We start from the raw sequence: 15,342 nt of genomic DNA, 5'->3' as shown, positions 1-15,342 counted from the left end.
ACTGGAGTCAGACTCTGTGTCTGCCATCTGAGGTAGCGGGCGTTTTTGAGCCCCTGATGGCCTTTGAGACGCCTGGGCAGGCACTGGCTGAGAAGCCGGCTGTCCCACAGCCGTTATGTCATCGAACCTTTTATGCAAGGAGTTGACACTGTCGTGTAAAACCTTCCACATATCCATCCACTCTGGTGTCGACCCCGCAGGGGGTGACATCACACTTATCGGCACCTGCTCCGCCTCCACATAAGCCTCCTCATCAAACATGTCGACACAGCCGTACCGACACACCGCACACACACACAGGGAATGCTCTGACTGAGGACAGGACCCCACAAAGTCCTTTGGGGAGACAGAGAGAGAGTATGCCAGCACACACCACAGCGCTATATAATCAGGGATTTACACTAACACAAAGTGATTTTTCCCTATAGCTGCTTTACATATACAGTTTTGCGCCTAAATTTAGTGCCCCCCCCCCCCCCTCTCTTTTTTACCCTTTGAGCCTGGAAACTGCAGGGGAGAGCCTGGGGAGCTGTCTTCCAGCGGAGCTGTGAAGAGGAAATGGCGCCAGTGTGCTGAGGGAGATAGCCCCGCCCCCTCCTCGGCGGACTTCTCCCGCTCTTATATTTATATTATGGCGGGGGATTTATGCACATATATAGTTTTTTAGACTATATTATGTGCTGTTCGCCTATGTAAGGTACTCTAATTGCAGCCCAGGGCGCCCCCCCCCCCCCCCAGCGCCATGCACCCATCAGTGACCGGAGTATGTGGTGTGCATAGGGAGCAATGGCGCACAGCTGCAGTGCTGTGCGCTACCTTAATGAAGACCGGAGTCTTCAGCCGCCTATTTCCAGGATGTTCTTCTTGCTTCTGGCTCTGCAAGGGGGACGGCGGCGCGGCTCCGGGACCGGACGACCGAGGCTGGGCCTGTGTTCGATCCCTCTGGAGCTAATGGTGTCCAGTAGCCTAGAAGCCCAAGCTAGCTGCAAGCAGGTAGGTTCGCTTCTCTCCCCTAAGTCCCTCGTAGCCGTGAGTCTGTTGCCAGCAGATCTCACTGAAAATAAAAAACCTAACAAATACTTTCTTTACTAGAAGCTCAGGAGAGCCCCTAGTGTGCAACAAGCTCGAGCCGGGCACAGATTCTAACTGAGGTCTGGAGGAGGGGCATAGAGGGAGGAGCCAGTGCACACCAGATAGTACCTAATCTTTCTTTTAGAGTGCCCAGTCTCCTGCGGAGCCCGTCTATTCCCCATGGTCCTTACGGAGTACCCAGCATCCACTAGGACGTCAGAGAAAGATAAATGTGCATAACCCGAACCACATCCAATACAGCCAAGTGTTTAACTTCATCAGCTAAGGTTGAGATGAAATTTAGAAACCACCTTTGGCAGAAAAGAGGGTTTAGTAGATAAAACAACCCGATCATCATGGAATACCAACAAGGTGGTGATTTGCAAGAAAGGGACGCTAACTCTGAAACTCACCGAGCCGAAGCAATAGCCAAAAGGAACACAACCTTAAGAGAAAACTTAATTCAACTGACTCCAGAGGCTCAAAGAGAGGTTTCTGAAGAGCCGTAAAAAACACATTTAAATCCCAAGGAAGAACTGGAGGAACATAAGGAGGTTGAATCCTCAAGACCCCTTGAAGGAATGTCTGGACTTCTGGTGAGGCAGCCAATCTCTTTTAAAAGAGAACAGACAAGGCCGAAACCTGACCCTTAAGCGAGGAAAGACGGAGACCCTTCGTCAGACCGCCCTGAAGGAAGGACAGAAGACGTGACAAATGAAAACCACCAGGAACAAGTTTTCATTGTTCACACCAAGCTACAGTATGTAAATATGCCATACTCTGTGATAAATCTGCAAAGTGACTGGTTTCCTAGCCTGGAGCATTGTCTTCACAACAGCACGAGAGAAACCCTAAGATCTTAAGATGCGAGATTCAAGAAATATGCCGTCAAAGCCAGTCAAGCTAAATTGTGGTGGCAACAAGGTACTTGAAAGAGAAGATACGGACGCAGTGGCAGGCAATAAGGTTCCTCTGTCACCAGCATAGAAGAGTGTACCATTGGCGCCGAGGCCAATCTGGTGCGATGAGAATGACTGGCATTCCCTCTTGACGAATTCGTTGAAGCAGCAGCGGAAGTAGAGGGACAGAAGGGAATACATAACCCAGCAGGAAACCTTCAAGGAGCTGTCATGGCGTCGACCAACGATGCCGGAGGATCCTGAGACCGAGATCTGTGCGGACGTAATTTCTTGTTGAGATGGGATGTCATGAGATTGAGGTTGGGATTTCCCCAACGAAACACAAGCAAGAGAAACACGTCCTCATGAAGTTCCCATTCGCCTGGATGAACCATGTGGCGGCTGAGGAAATCCACTTCCCAGTTTTCCACTCCCGGCAGGTGGACTGCTGAAATGGCTGGAATCCATGACTCCGCCTAGTTGAGAATATGTGATACCTCCTTCATGGCTCTCCAACTCAGAGTTCCGCCCTGCTTGTTGATGTATGCCACTGCGGTGGCATTATCCGATTGAATGCGTACTGGCTGACCCTGTACAAGAAACTGCACTTGAAACAGTGCATACCGGATTGCCCTCAATTCTAGAATACTGATCTGAAGAGACAACTCCTGAGTGACCAAGATACCTTGGAAATGCTGATCCTGAAAAACTGCTCACCAACCAGTGAGGCTGGTGTCCGTGGATAACACCATCCAGGACCAAATGGTGAAGGGAGCCCCACCTGGACAGATTGGAACTCCGAAACCACCACAGAAGAAACTGCCTGGTCTCGACAGATAACCGAAAAAGCTGCGAATCCAGGTTTTGTCCCGTCCATGACCAATGTCTGAGAAGTTCAGCCTGAAGAGGCAGAGCACGGAATCTGGCGTACAGCACCTCCTCGAAGGTCACCACCATTTTGCCCAACACCTGCATGCATCTGAGAACTGAAACCAGGAGGTAGCTGCAATAGAATTTGTATCCGTGATTGCAGATTCTGAACTTTGTCCTTGAGTAGGAACACCCTCTGATTCCTGGTGTCGAAGAGGAGACCCAGAAAAATAATCTCCTGGGACGGATGGAGAGATGATTTTGGCAGATTCACTATCCACCCAAAGGAGCGGAGGGTGATTACTGTGAGTGTCAAATGTTGGTGGAGAAGTGACCTCAGTAACAGGTCGTCCAGGTACGGAGTAATATTTACCCCCTGACATCTCAACACCGCAACCATGTGAGCCATTATCTTTGCGAACACGTAAGGTGCCATAGACAGGCCAAAAGGGAGAGCCTGAAATTGAAGATGCCAAGAGTCTACTGCAAACTGCAGAAGGTGTTGGTGACCCTTCCATATGGCGACATGTAAGTACTCGTCTTTTATATCTATGAAAGCCAAAAACTAATTCGCCTCCATGGCACTGATGATTGAACGAATGGATGCCATTTTGAATTTTTCCACTGAAAGGTATTGATTTAGACACCCGAGGTTGAGAATTGTTCGAAACGAACCATCCGGTTTGTTTACGAGAAAAAGACTGGAGTAAAATCCATGACCCTGTTGGTGAGGTGGAACCGGAAAAACTACTCCATTTCCTAAAAGCGAGGAAACTGCTTGAATTAGAGCCTGTCGCCTAACAGGATCGGAAAGAAGGGAAGTGACGAAAAATCGGTTGGGAGGTGTTTCCTCAAGGTCTAGAATATATCCATGAGAAAGCACCCCATTCACCCAACGATCCAGGTTGGATTGGAGCCTCTGGTCTCTGAATTGAAGTAGACGGGCCCCAACCACCAATGATTTCCCCTGAAGCCTCGCACCGTCATGCGGCAGACTTATCGGTAGTCTTGGCGGAAGGTCTACGGGTTGACTGATTTCCTCTACCTTGGAATGTTCCTTTATGATTGAATCTAGAGAAATTCCGAAAGGACTGGAAACTGCCTCTGCCCTGGTTGCGAAAAGACCGAAACCTTGTAGGTTTTGGGTTTTTGAGTGGCAACTGGATGAAAGGGACTTTTGCCCCCCGTAGTATTCAAAATAATTTTTGTAAGCTCTGAGCCAAACAGAAATTCCCCTTCGAAGGAAACGGCTGTCAAGGTCTGCTTGAAATCAGTCTGCATTCCACGCACGAAGCCAGAGTGACCATCTAGCCGTAACCGCCAGAGCCGACACCCTAGATTGGAGAGAAACAGAATCCAAAAGGGCCTCGCCGGCATAAGCAAGTGCTTCTGCAATCTGCTCTGCTAATTGAATAGCCTTCAAAGGATCATCAGACTGCATATCGGTGACTACTCTTGCTAGCCAGTCATCCAAAGCTTTAAGAACCCAAGCACTTGCAAGGAAAATAAATACCCAAGAAAGTAAATATAGTTTTAAGGACTGCATCAGTCTTCCTATCGGCAGCATCCTTTAAAGAGACTGATTGTACAGATGGCATGACCGTCGCATTTGGCCAGATGTGTAATAGGGGCATCGACCCTAGGGAGTGTTTACCAAGATTTTGTATCGTCTTCAGCAACAGGATATTAATATCTTAGCTTTTTAGTAGCCAAAAAGTTTGAGTCTGGTTTAAGCCAGGCCTCCTTCAAAATATCCCCAAAAATTAGAATAAAATGGAAATAAAGCGACCTGTCTCTTAAATAACTAGGTTGAACTGTCCGCCACAGCTACCTCTTGAAGGTTAAGAGTTTGGCCTGGGTTAACAAACGGACCCTTCAACTTGTGGACGTCTCGTTCCTCCTCCCATGCAGACGTGTCTTCCCACTCAGGATCCACCTCACCTTCCTCCAAAGGACCTCCAGTTGAATCGAACTCCTCCCCAGGGAAGGTTAGAGCAGGCAGTGTCTGTAACCATTTTGTAGGTCTGGATTCCGACGAGGTCACAATTTTATTTAAGGATTGTGCCAAATCAGAAAGACACCTACCCATAGATCTGGCCCAAGGGGGTTCTTCTGACTCCCCTGGAGCTGTACCCTCAAGTTGGCATCAGCAATGTTTCTTGCCCACATAGGCATAGACTTCGCAACAGGAGTCCCTGAGCATGAACTACAGATGGTACCTGGGTTCGTGCTACCTTTTGGAAGTTTGGAACCACACCGGGAACATGCAAAGTAAACTACTGAACCTGCCTTCCCTTTTGCAGGTTTGTCTGGTTTACTGGCCATGGTGTAAATACACAGTAAATAAATAAACAGCAGTTGCAGCTGAATATTAAGGTGTGTACACACGGCGCAATGCGCCGTATGCCCGACATTGACCATATAGTCAATGTTGGGCTGCCTGCAGAGTCTATTTTTCCTTGCGATGACGATCCTGCGGGACCGCGTATCGGCATCGCAAGGACTATACACACGGTGCGATATGCACTAACTTTCCTTACGATTTTGACTATAGTCAAAATTGTATGGAAAGTTAAGTGCATATCGCACCGTGTGTACACACCTTAACACTAATAAGTTCCCCTTTTTTCTTAAGGTACCACTAAGTGTGAGTCAATATAAATAAAAGGGTGATACAGAGAACTGATCTAACCCCCGAACACATATTGCTTAATCCCTGTCTGTATACTTATCAGGGTGAGATAGGCTGTGTGAAAAATCCTCTATCCTCCTTAGTATGTTGCACAGCGTCCTCCTGTCAGTCAGTGCTGAATCAGAGTGTGGGTGCTAAAACGGCGCCAGATGTTAGAGTCCGCCTCCTCAGTTGATGGGCGGAACAGTACAGCAGCCAGAGCAGGAAGAGCAGTGGCGGGAAGCTGGAAACAACCTATTGCTGTCAGATCCCCTTCAGTGAAAGCACCCGTCGCGTCCGCAAAAACCCCTTCAGTAAGGGGACGGATGCGGCTAGCGGCACCTGGTTCACCTGCTCCCCTCCGCTTTCCAAAGGCAGGGTGAGTGAGGAATGAGACGCACAGCCGCATTACTATCTAACCTCACTCACAACATAAAAGGAAAAAATAAATGAAGCGCCTGTGTCTATGACTGACCAATGAAATAAACTATAAAGTATCCATCAGAACCACGCTCGCTGTACTCAAGGGGCTGTATAGACCCCTAGATTATGCAAGAATAACGAAAAAAGGAGAGAGAAGCGCTCATGTGTTCAAAATGGATACTCAATTAATCTATACAGAGCCGGTATAATAATATAAAAATTTATTAAATAACAAGTACACCAATTATAATGTGATTGGTTAACATAATAAAGTCGAATAAAATAAATAAAATAATATAGATATCGTGCTGGCCAGCAGTTTTCAGTTAGCACATATGATTCTAAAAAGTCCTTGTTACCGGACCTGAAAAGTGTCAGCGTATAATGAGCTGTGATAAATGTTCCTTAAGTATCAATAATTCCACTAGATATAATTGTCCTGGAGAGACATCAGCGTATTGTTACTTTGTAACAGTCAAACAGTATATGCAGTACGCTAGAATGATAACGGTGAAATGGCAGAAAGCAGCATAAAACAATTTGAGTCCGATTACCTCCCTGTTGGAAAAGGCGGTGTGGTCCTACCCCCGGTAACCGAGCGTCCTCGGTAAAGATGTTGCACGGGGGGTGCCTTTTTAGTGTCACCGACTGTAGCTTCCTTCACACTTATAGGAGGAAATGGTACAACGGACTTTTCAAAGTAATACTTTGAAAAAGTCACGTGATCCGTGACGAAACGCGTCAGTCTCCGCCCCTTTTTCGAAGCTGCAGCAGTGTTCATCATTAAGCCACAGGTGAATTGTTCACTATAGCGAGAGCAGACACGGGAACACAAAACGATTCAACCGTGGTCAGCTACCAGCAACAGCAGCACCATTGCCGAAGCAGGCTCCAGCCACAGAAGTCCGTTGTACCATTTCCTCCTATAAGTGTGAAGGAAGCTACAGTCGGTGACACTAAAAAGGCACCCCCCGTGCAACATCTTTACCGAGGACGCTCGGTTACCGGGGGTAGGACCACACCGCCTTTTCCAACAGGGAGGTAATCGGACTCAAATTGTTTTATGCTGCTTTCTGCCATTTCACCGTTATCATTCTAGCGTACTGCATATACTGTTTGACTGTTACAAAGTAACAATACGCTGATGTCTCTCCAGGACAATTATATCTAGTGGAATTATTGATACTTAAGGAACATTTATCACAGCTCATTATACGCTGACACTTTTCAGGTCCGGTAACAAGGACTTTTTAGAATCATATGTGCTAACTGAAAACTGCTGGCCAGCACGATATCTATATTATTTTATTTATTTTATTCGACTTTATTATGTTAACCAATCACATTATAATTGGTGTACTTGTTATTTAATAAATTTTTATATTATTATACCGGCTCTGTATAGATTAATTGAGTATCCATTTTGAACACATGAGCGCTTCTCTCTCCTTTTTTCCTCACTCACAACATGCTTGTCGCCTGTGAACAGGCCTGTGAACTAGGAAAAAATAAGAATTAAAACCTAACTAAAAACTAAGAGCAAAGAAAAACTGTGCCTGTCCTCCAAGGCACAAAACTAAAACTGAGGGTGAGTGGTGGAGAGACTGTAGATGGTAGCGGTTAGAGGGGGGAGGAGTCGCTTTTAATAGGTTCTGTGCCAAACTCCATACCACACACACTAACCCCTTAGTATGTGCGCAGCATCCCCCAGATTGATGGGGAAATAAAATGTAAAGTATGTAAAGTAATGCATATGGCAAGAAATACTGGATGCCAACACACACCACACTAAGGGGTACATTTACTAAGCAGTGATAAGAGCGGAGAAGTGAACCAGTGGAGAAGATGCCCATGGCAACCAATCAGCACTGAAGTAACAGCTATAATTTGCATACAATAAAATAATACAGAGCTGCTGTGATTGGTTGATAGGGAAATTTCTCCGCTGGCTCACTTCTCCACTCTTATCACTGCTTAGTAAATGTACCCCTAGGGGATAGATTTACTAAAACAGACAGGCAGTGGTGTTCAGATTCTAGCTATCACAAGCGGTGGTGTCCAGATTCTACCACCAAACTCTAGCTATCATTTTCTAGAATGAAATAGAGAAAGGATAGCTAAAATCTGATTGTTTGCTATGACAATACCATCAAGTATCTGTTTTAGGATCTTTAGTAAATCTATACCCAGGCTTGGAGAGGAATATATTCAGATACCTCTGCCACCCCAGACAATGTCATGCGTACACCTGAAATACTTCAGTAATACTGTATTAATCCAGTATATTTGGACCTGCTGCCACAACTCTCTGCAAATCAGATTCTTTAATTGCATGGGTCAATCACAATAATGGCTCCCCCTAACACAGCTCCACAGAGCGATCATTAAGCAGCACACAAATTCTTTCTTTGTGTGGTGCCTTGAGAAATAAATAGCTAATTTTATGCTTTGCATTTCCACATGATGGTGTATACCTTTGACAATTTCAACAGTTACTTGAACAAGTAGTATTTTATGAGAACCATGTATCTGTTATACGTTGAATAATTCAGAAACAACACTTAATTGGAATAACTTCACCTATAAAATGCACTCTGCCATATAAAACATATTGGTATCTACAAAAGTGTTCCCACTTAAAAGTATAGAGATACCAATACCAAAATACTTGTAAACACAAACCCCTTAGTCAGAAAGCAAAAGGGTGCTGGGAACAATCCAAGAAAAGCACTTCCTCCGCCCCTAAAATCTCATCTTAGTATCCTGTCCAGCAAGCAAAGCCTCATTTTTGCAAGTAAGCAAAATACATAGTACTTCAATGTACCAATCCCACATTTAGCAAAAAAAGCTTACAATTAATGCAGTTACAAAGCGTGCTCTACTATCACAAACCGCAAGCTTCCGCACGCCCCACCGGTATAATATCCTCCACCATCTTGCCACACTGATTCATCCAATTATCATAAAACAGCAAAACTAAAAAAATAAAATAAAAAAAGAATGTAGATTGCTGTGCAGGGTCACATTTTTGCAGCTTGATATATGATGGTCTGTCTGCATTATTTAAAAAGCAAAACCAATAGAATATGACCAATCATTTTCTTTATGTATAAGTTACAAAATGTGTCTGCATTCTCCTCTCACCTCTGCGCTATTCCCTGTGCTAGGTCCAAGCCTCTCAAAAACACTTGGTCTACGTGATGTGCTATCCGATATGGTTTTGGTATTTTCTACTGTAACCTTCCGTCGGATTTTTGACATCTTGTTCTTTTTCTTACCTATTAAAAGATAAATAAAAACAAACTTGAAATGTCTCTCCCTAAACAATATACACTTGCCATTGCAGAAATTTAGAAAATTAGGCATTAAAAAACACTGTGCTGAAACATAAAGGTGCATACACAAGGTGCGATGTAACCTTACTATTTTGACTATATAGTCAAAATTGTAAGGAAAGTTAGTGCAAATTGCACCGTGTATACACAGCTTGCGTTACCGATGCGCGCTACCGTGGGGTCAGTATCGCAAGAAAGATAGACTGTGAGGGCAAGTCAATCTTGACTATATTGTGTACAATCTAGTACAAACTATAGTCAAAATTGGCACTAAAGGTGGGTACACACTGGCCGATATATCAGCAGTTCTCTTGAACGGCCGATATATCGCGGGTCTGTCGGCCAGTGTGTACAAGCAATACGTCTGTGAACACCATCGTTCACAGATGTATCGCGTCGGCCCTGCAGCACAGCCGACGGCCAATATATCTACCGATAGATTGGCACGTTGCTGTGTGTGTACATGCTGCAGCAGCCGGCGGTGATTGACAGCTGAACTGGGCGGGCGTGTGTACACACCCGCCCAGTTCATGATGTCAGTCCCCGACGGATCGGGCAGTGTGTATGATCAACACACTGCCCGATCCGTCCATAGATATATCTGCCGATCAATTGATCGGCAGATATATCTACCAGTGTGTACCCACCTTTAGTCAGTATCAGTGGTTCAGGGCTCCAGGGAGTTCAGGGAAAATCAAAGTCAAAATCAGAGATAGTCAATATCTCACTGTGTGTATGCACCTTAAGATCTGCATATCAGTAAAAAAAAATATTATATACAGGTTGAGTATCCCTTATCCAAAATGCTTGGGACCAGACGTATTTTGGATATCGGATTTTTCCGTATTTTGGAATAATTACATACCATAATGAGATATCATGGCAATGGAACCTAAATCTAAGCACAGAAATCATTTATGTTTTATATGCACATTATACACACAGCCTGAAGGTAATTTTAGCCAATATTTTTTATAACTTTGTGCATTAACAAAGTGTGTCTACATTCACACAATTCATTTATGTTTCATATACACCTTATATACACAGTCTGAAGGTCATTTAATACAATATTTTTAATAACTGTGTGTATTAAACAAAGTTTGTGTATATTGAGCCATCAGAAAACAAAAGTTTCACTATCTCACTCTCGCTCAAAAAAGTCCGTATTTCGGAATATTCCGGATATGGGATACTCAACATTATATATATATATATATATATATATATATATATATATATATATATATATATATATATATAATCACTGTAAACAAACCACACTCCAAGAACAAACCTAACAAACAAACTCTACTTTGTGACATTTTCTCATTGTAAATTTTAGCAGTACTATTAAATCAGGGGTGGTCTTCTGTTTGCCGGCGGTCGGGCTCCCGGCGCTCAGTATACCGGCGCCGGGAGCCCGACAGCCGGAATACCGACAATTATTTTCCCTCGTGGGGGTCCACGACCCCCATAGAGGGAGAATAAAATAGTGTGGCGCGCGTAGCGCGCCACCGTGCCCGTAGCGTGGCGAGCGCAGCGAGCACGCAAGGGGCTCATTTGCGCTCGCCAAGCTGTCGGTAAGCCGGCGGTCGGGCTCCCGGCGCCGGGATGCTGGTCGCCGGGAGCCCGACCGCCGGCCAGCCGTAGTGAACCCTTAAATCAGAGGTGGACATAAGCACCAACAATTTTTGTATGGCATCACCTACTAAGATTTGCCTACGTCTAAGAACAAGAATATCAACAAACATTCCACATTTTAAAAGATAATTCAAGGACGCCACTTAATCTTTAATAACATTTTCAAGTTACATTATGATATACAATAAATTGTACATTATGGGGCAGCTTCAATTAGCCCCAACAGCTGTCAGGCCTGAGCTATTCAATTAAGGCTCGCTACCCCACGCATTGAGACACAGATGATGCACTTAATACGGATTATTCTTCACAGCTTCAGGAGTTGCGGAAAAAATAAGAATTTACTCACCGGTAATTCTATTTCTCGTAGTCCGTAGTGGATGCTGGGAACTCCGTAAGGACCATGGGGAATAGCGGGCTCCGAAGGAGGCTGGGCACTCTAGAAAGATCTTAGACTACCTGGTGTGCACTGGCTCCTCCCACTATGACCCTCCTCCAAGCCTCAGTTAGGTACTGTGCCCGGACGAGCGTACACAATAAGGAAGGATTTTGAATCCCGGGTAAGACTCATACCAGCCACACCAATCACACCGTACAACTCGTGATATGAAACACAGTTAACAGTATGAAACAATAGAGCCTCTCAACAGATGGCTCAACAATAACCCGATTTAGTTAACCATAACTATGTACAAGTATTGCAGATAAACCGCACTTGGGATGGGCGCCCAGCATCCACTACGGACTACGAGAAATAGAATTACCGGTGAGTAAATTCTTATTTTCTCTAACGTCCTAGTGGATGCTGGGAACTCCGTAAGGACCATGGGGATTATACCAAAGCTCCCAAACGGGCGGGAGAGTGCGGATGACTCTGCAGCACTGAATGAGAGAACTCCAGGTCCTCCTCAGCCAGGGTATCAAATTTGTAGAATTTTTGCAAACGTGTTTGCCCCTGACCAAGTAGCTGCTCGGCAAAGTTGTAAAGCCGAGACCTCTCGGGCAGCCGCCCAAGATGAGCCCACCTTCCTTGTGGAATGGGCATTGACAGATTTTGGCTGTGGCAGGCCTGCCACAGTATGTGCAAGCTGAATTGTACTACAAATCCAACGAGCAATAGTCTGCTTAGAAGCAGGAGCACCCAGCTTGTTAGGTGCATATAGGATAAACAGCGAGTCAGATTTTCTGACTCTAGCCGTTCTGGAAACATATTTTCAGTGCCCTGACAACGTCTAGCAACTTGGAGTCCTCCAAGTCCCTAGTAGCCTAGGCACCACAATAGGCTGGTTCAGGTGAAACGCTGACACCACCTTTGGGAGAAACTGGGGACGAGTCCTCAATTCTGCCCTATCCATATGGAAAATCAAATAAGGGCTTTTACAAGACAAAGCCGCCAACTTTGATACTCGCCTGGCAGAAGCCAAGGCCAATAACATAACCACCTTCCACGTGAGATATTTCAGATCCACGGTTTTTAGTGGTTCAAACCAATGTGATTTTAAGAAACTCAACACCACGTTGAGATCCCAAGGTGCCACAGGAGGCACAAACGGGGGCTGACTCTGCAGCACTCCTTTTATAAATGTCTGAACTTCAGGTACTGAAGCTAGTTCTTTTTGAAAGAAAATCGACAGAGCCGAGATCTGTACCTCAATGGAACCCAATTTAAGGCCCATAGTCACTCCTGCTTGCAGGAAATGCAGAAATCGACCTAGTTGAAATTCCTCTGTTGGGGCCCTTTCGGCCTCACACCATGCAACATATTTTCGCCATATGCGGTGATAATGAGTTGCTGTAACCTCTTTCCTGGCTTTAGTAAGCGTAGGAATGACTTCCTCCGGAATGCCCTTTTCCTTCAGGATCCGGCGTTCAACCGCCATGCCGACAAACGCAGCTGCGGTAAGTCTTGGAACAGACAGGGCCCCTGCTGCCGCAGGTCCTGTCTGAGTGGCAGAGGCCATGGGTCCTCTGATATAAATTCTTGAAGTTCTGGGTACCAAGCTCTTCTTGGCCATCCACGAGTATCGTTCTTACTCCTCGCCTTCTTATTATTCTCAGTACCTTTGGTATGAGAGGCAGAGGGGAGAACACATAAACCGACTGGTACACCCACGGTGTTACCAGAGCGTCCATAGCTATCGCCTGAGGGTCCCTTGACCCGGTGCAATATCTTTTATAGCTTTTTGTTGAGGTGGGACGCCGTCATGTCCACCTGTGGCCTTTCCCAATGGTGTACAATCCTATTGGAAGACTTCTGGAGGAAGTCCCCATTCTCCCGGGTGGAGGTCGTGTCTGTTGAGAAGATCTGCTTCCCAGTTGTCCACTCCGGGAATGAACACTGCTGACAGTGCTAACACATGATTTTCCGCCTATCGGAGAATCCTTGTGGCTTCTGCCATCGCCATCCTGCTTCTTGTGCCGCCCTGTTGGTTTACATGGGCGACTGCCGTGATGTTGTCTGATTGGATCAGTACCGGCTGGTTTTGAAGCAGAGGCCTTGCCGGCCTCAGGGCATTGTAAATGGCCCTCAGGTCCAGAATATTTGTGTGTAGGGAAATAACCTGACTTGACCAAAGTCCCTGGAAATTTCTTCCCTGTGTGACTGCCTCCCAGCCTCAAAGGCTGGAATCCATGGTCACTAGGACCTAGTCCTGTATGCCGAACCTGCGGCCCTCTTGAAGATGGGCACTCTGCAGCCACCACAGTAGAGATACCCTGGTCCTTGGAGACAGGGTTATCAGCCTATGCATCGGAAGATGCGATCCGGACCACTTGTCCAACAGGTCCCTCTGAAAAGTTCTTGTATGGAACCTGCCTAATGGGATTGCTTCGTAGGAAGCTACCATTTTTCCCAGGACTCGCGTGCAATGATGCACCGCTACCTATTTTGGCTTCAGGAGGTCTCTGACTAGAGATGACAACTCCTTGGCTTTCTCCTCCGGGAGAAACACTATTTCTGGTTTATGTCCAGAACCATCCCCAGGAACAGTAGACGTGTCATAGGAACCAGCTGTGACTTTGGACTGTTTAGAATCCAACCATGCTGTTGTAGCACTTTCCAAAATAGTGCTACCCCGACTACCAGCTGCTCCTTGGACTTCGCCCTTATAACGAGATTGTCCAAGTACGGGATAATTACAACTCCCTTTTTTTGAAGGAGTATCAACATTTCGGCCATTACCTTGATAAAACACCCTCGGTGCCATGTATAGTCCCAACGGCAGTGTCTGGACTTGGTAATGGTAATCCTGTACCACAAATCTGAGGTACTCCTGGCGAGGATGGTAAATGGGGACATGCAGGTAAGCATCCTTGATGTCCCAGGATACCATGTAATCCCCCTCGTCCAGGCTTGGAATAACCGCCCTGAGCGATTCCATCTTGAACTTGAATTTTTGTGTTCAAGGATTTTAAATATAAAATGGGTCACACCGAACCATGCGGTTTCGGTACCCCAACCCGTGTGGAATAGTAACCCCGTCCTTGTTGAAGTAGGGGCACCTTGAGTATTACCTGCTGGGAATACCGCTTATTAATTGCCTCTAGCACAGCCTCCCTGCCTGAGGGAGTTGTCAGCAAGGCATATTTTAGGAAACGGCTGGGGGGAGACATCTCGAATTCCAGCTTGTACCCCTGAAATACTACTTGAAAGAAACAGGGATCCACCTGTGAGCGAGCCCACTAATTGCTGAAATTTTTGAGACGGCCCCCCACCGTACCTGGCTACACCTGTGGAGCACCCGCGTCATGGTGTGGCCTCACAGGAGGCGGGGGAAGAATCTTGATTCTGGGAACAGGCTGACTGGTGCAGCTTTTTTCCCTCTACCCTTGTCTCTGTACAGAAAGGAAGCGCCATTTGACCCGATTGCTTTTCTGAAGCCGAAAGGACTGTACCTTTGTCTGTGAGGAAACCTGAGGTAAAATTATTTCTTCCCAGCAGTTGCTGTGGATACGAGGTCCTAGAGACCATCCCCAAATAATTCCTCACCCTTATAAGGCTCTCTATGCGCTTTTTAAGTCAGCATCACCTGTCCAGTAGTGACAGGTCTCTAATACCCTCCTGACAGAATGGACATTACATTTATTTTGGATGCCAGCCGGCAAAATATCCCTCTGTGCATCCCCCATATATAAGACGACGTCTTTAATATGTTTTTATGTTTGCCAACTAGTATCCCTGTTTGACAGGGTCACCGACCACGCTGCAGCAGCACTATCTGCAGGTCTCAGTCTAGTACCTGAGTGTGTAAATACAGACTTCAGGATAGCCTCCTGTTTTTTATCAACAGGTACCTATTAAAGTGGCCGTATCCTAAGACGGCAGTGCCACCTTTTTTGACAAACGTGTGAGCGCCTTATCCACCCTAGGGGATATCTCCCAGCGTAACTTATCCACCTGGCGGGAAAGGGTACGCCATCAGTAACTTTT

The 15,342-nt window shown here is 45.9% G+C and overlaps 1 protein-coding gene across 2 annotated transcripts in view; it reads right to left on the bottom strand.

Moving 5' to 3' along the window:
* Positions 1-15,342, bottom strand: part of ZC3H13 (zinc finger CCCH-type containing 13) — a 301,667-nt gene that overhangs the window by 269,063 nt on the left and 17,262 nt on the right. For both annotated transcript variants that reach the window (XM_063952816.1, XM_063952817.1), the window contains exon 2: positions 9,079-9,212. In XM_063952816.1, the coding sequence (XP_063808886.1) occupies positions 9,079-9,212 (134 nt within the window). The remainder of the gene's footprint in view (positions 1-9,078; positions 9,213-15,342) is intronic.

The sequence above is a fragment of the Pseudophryne corroboree genome, chromosome 2 (genome assembly GCF_028390025.1).
Source record: "Pseudophryne corroboree isolate aPseCor3 chromosome 2, aPseCor3.hap2, whole genome shotgun sequence".
Classification (NCBI taxonomy): Eukaryota; Metazoa; Chordata; class Amphibia; order Anura; family Myobatrachidae; genus Pseudophryne; species Pseudophryne corroboree.
This window is presented reverse-complemented; position numbering and strand designations above follow the sequence as displayed.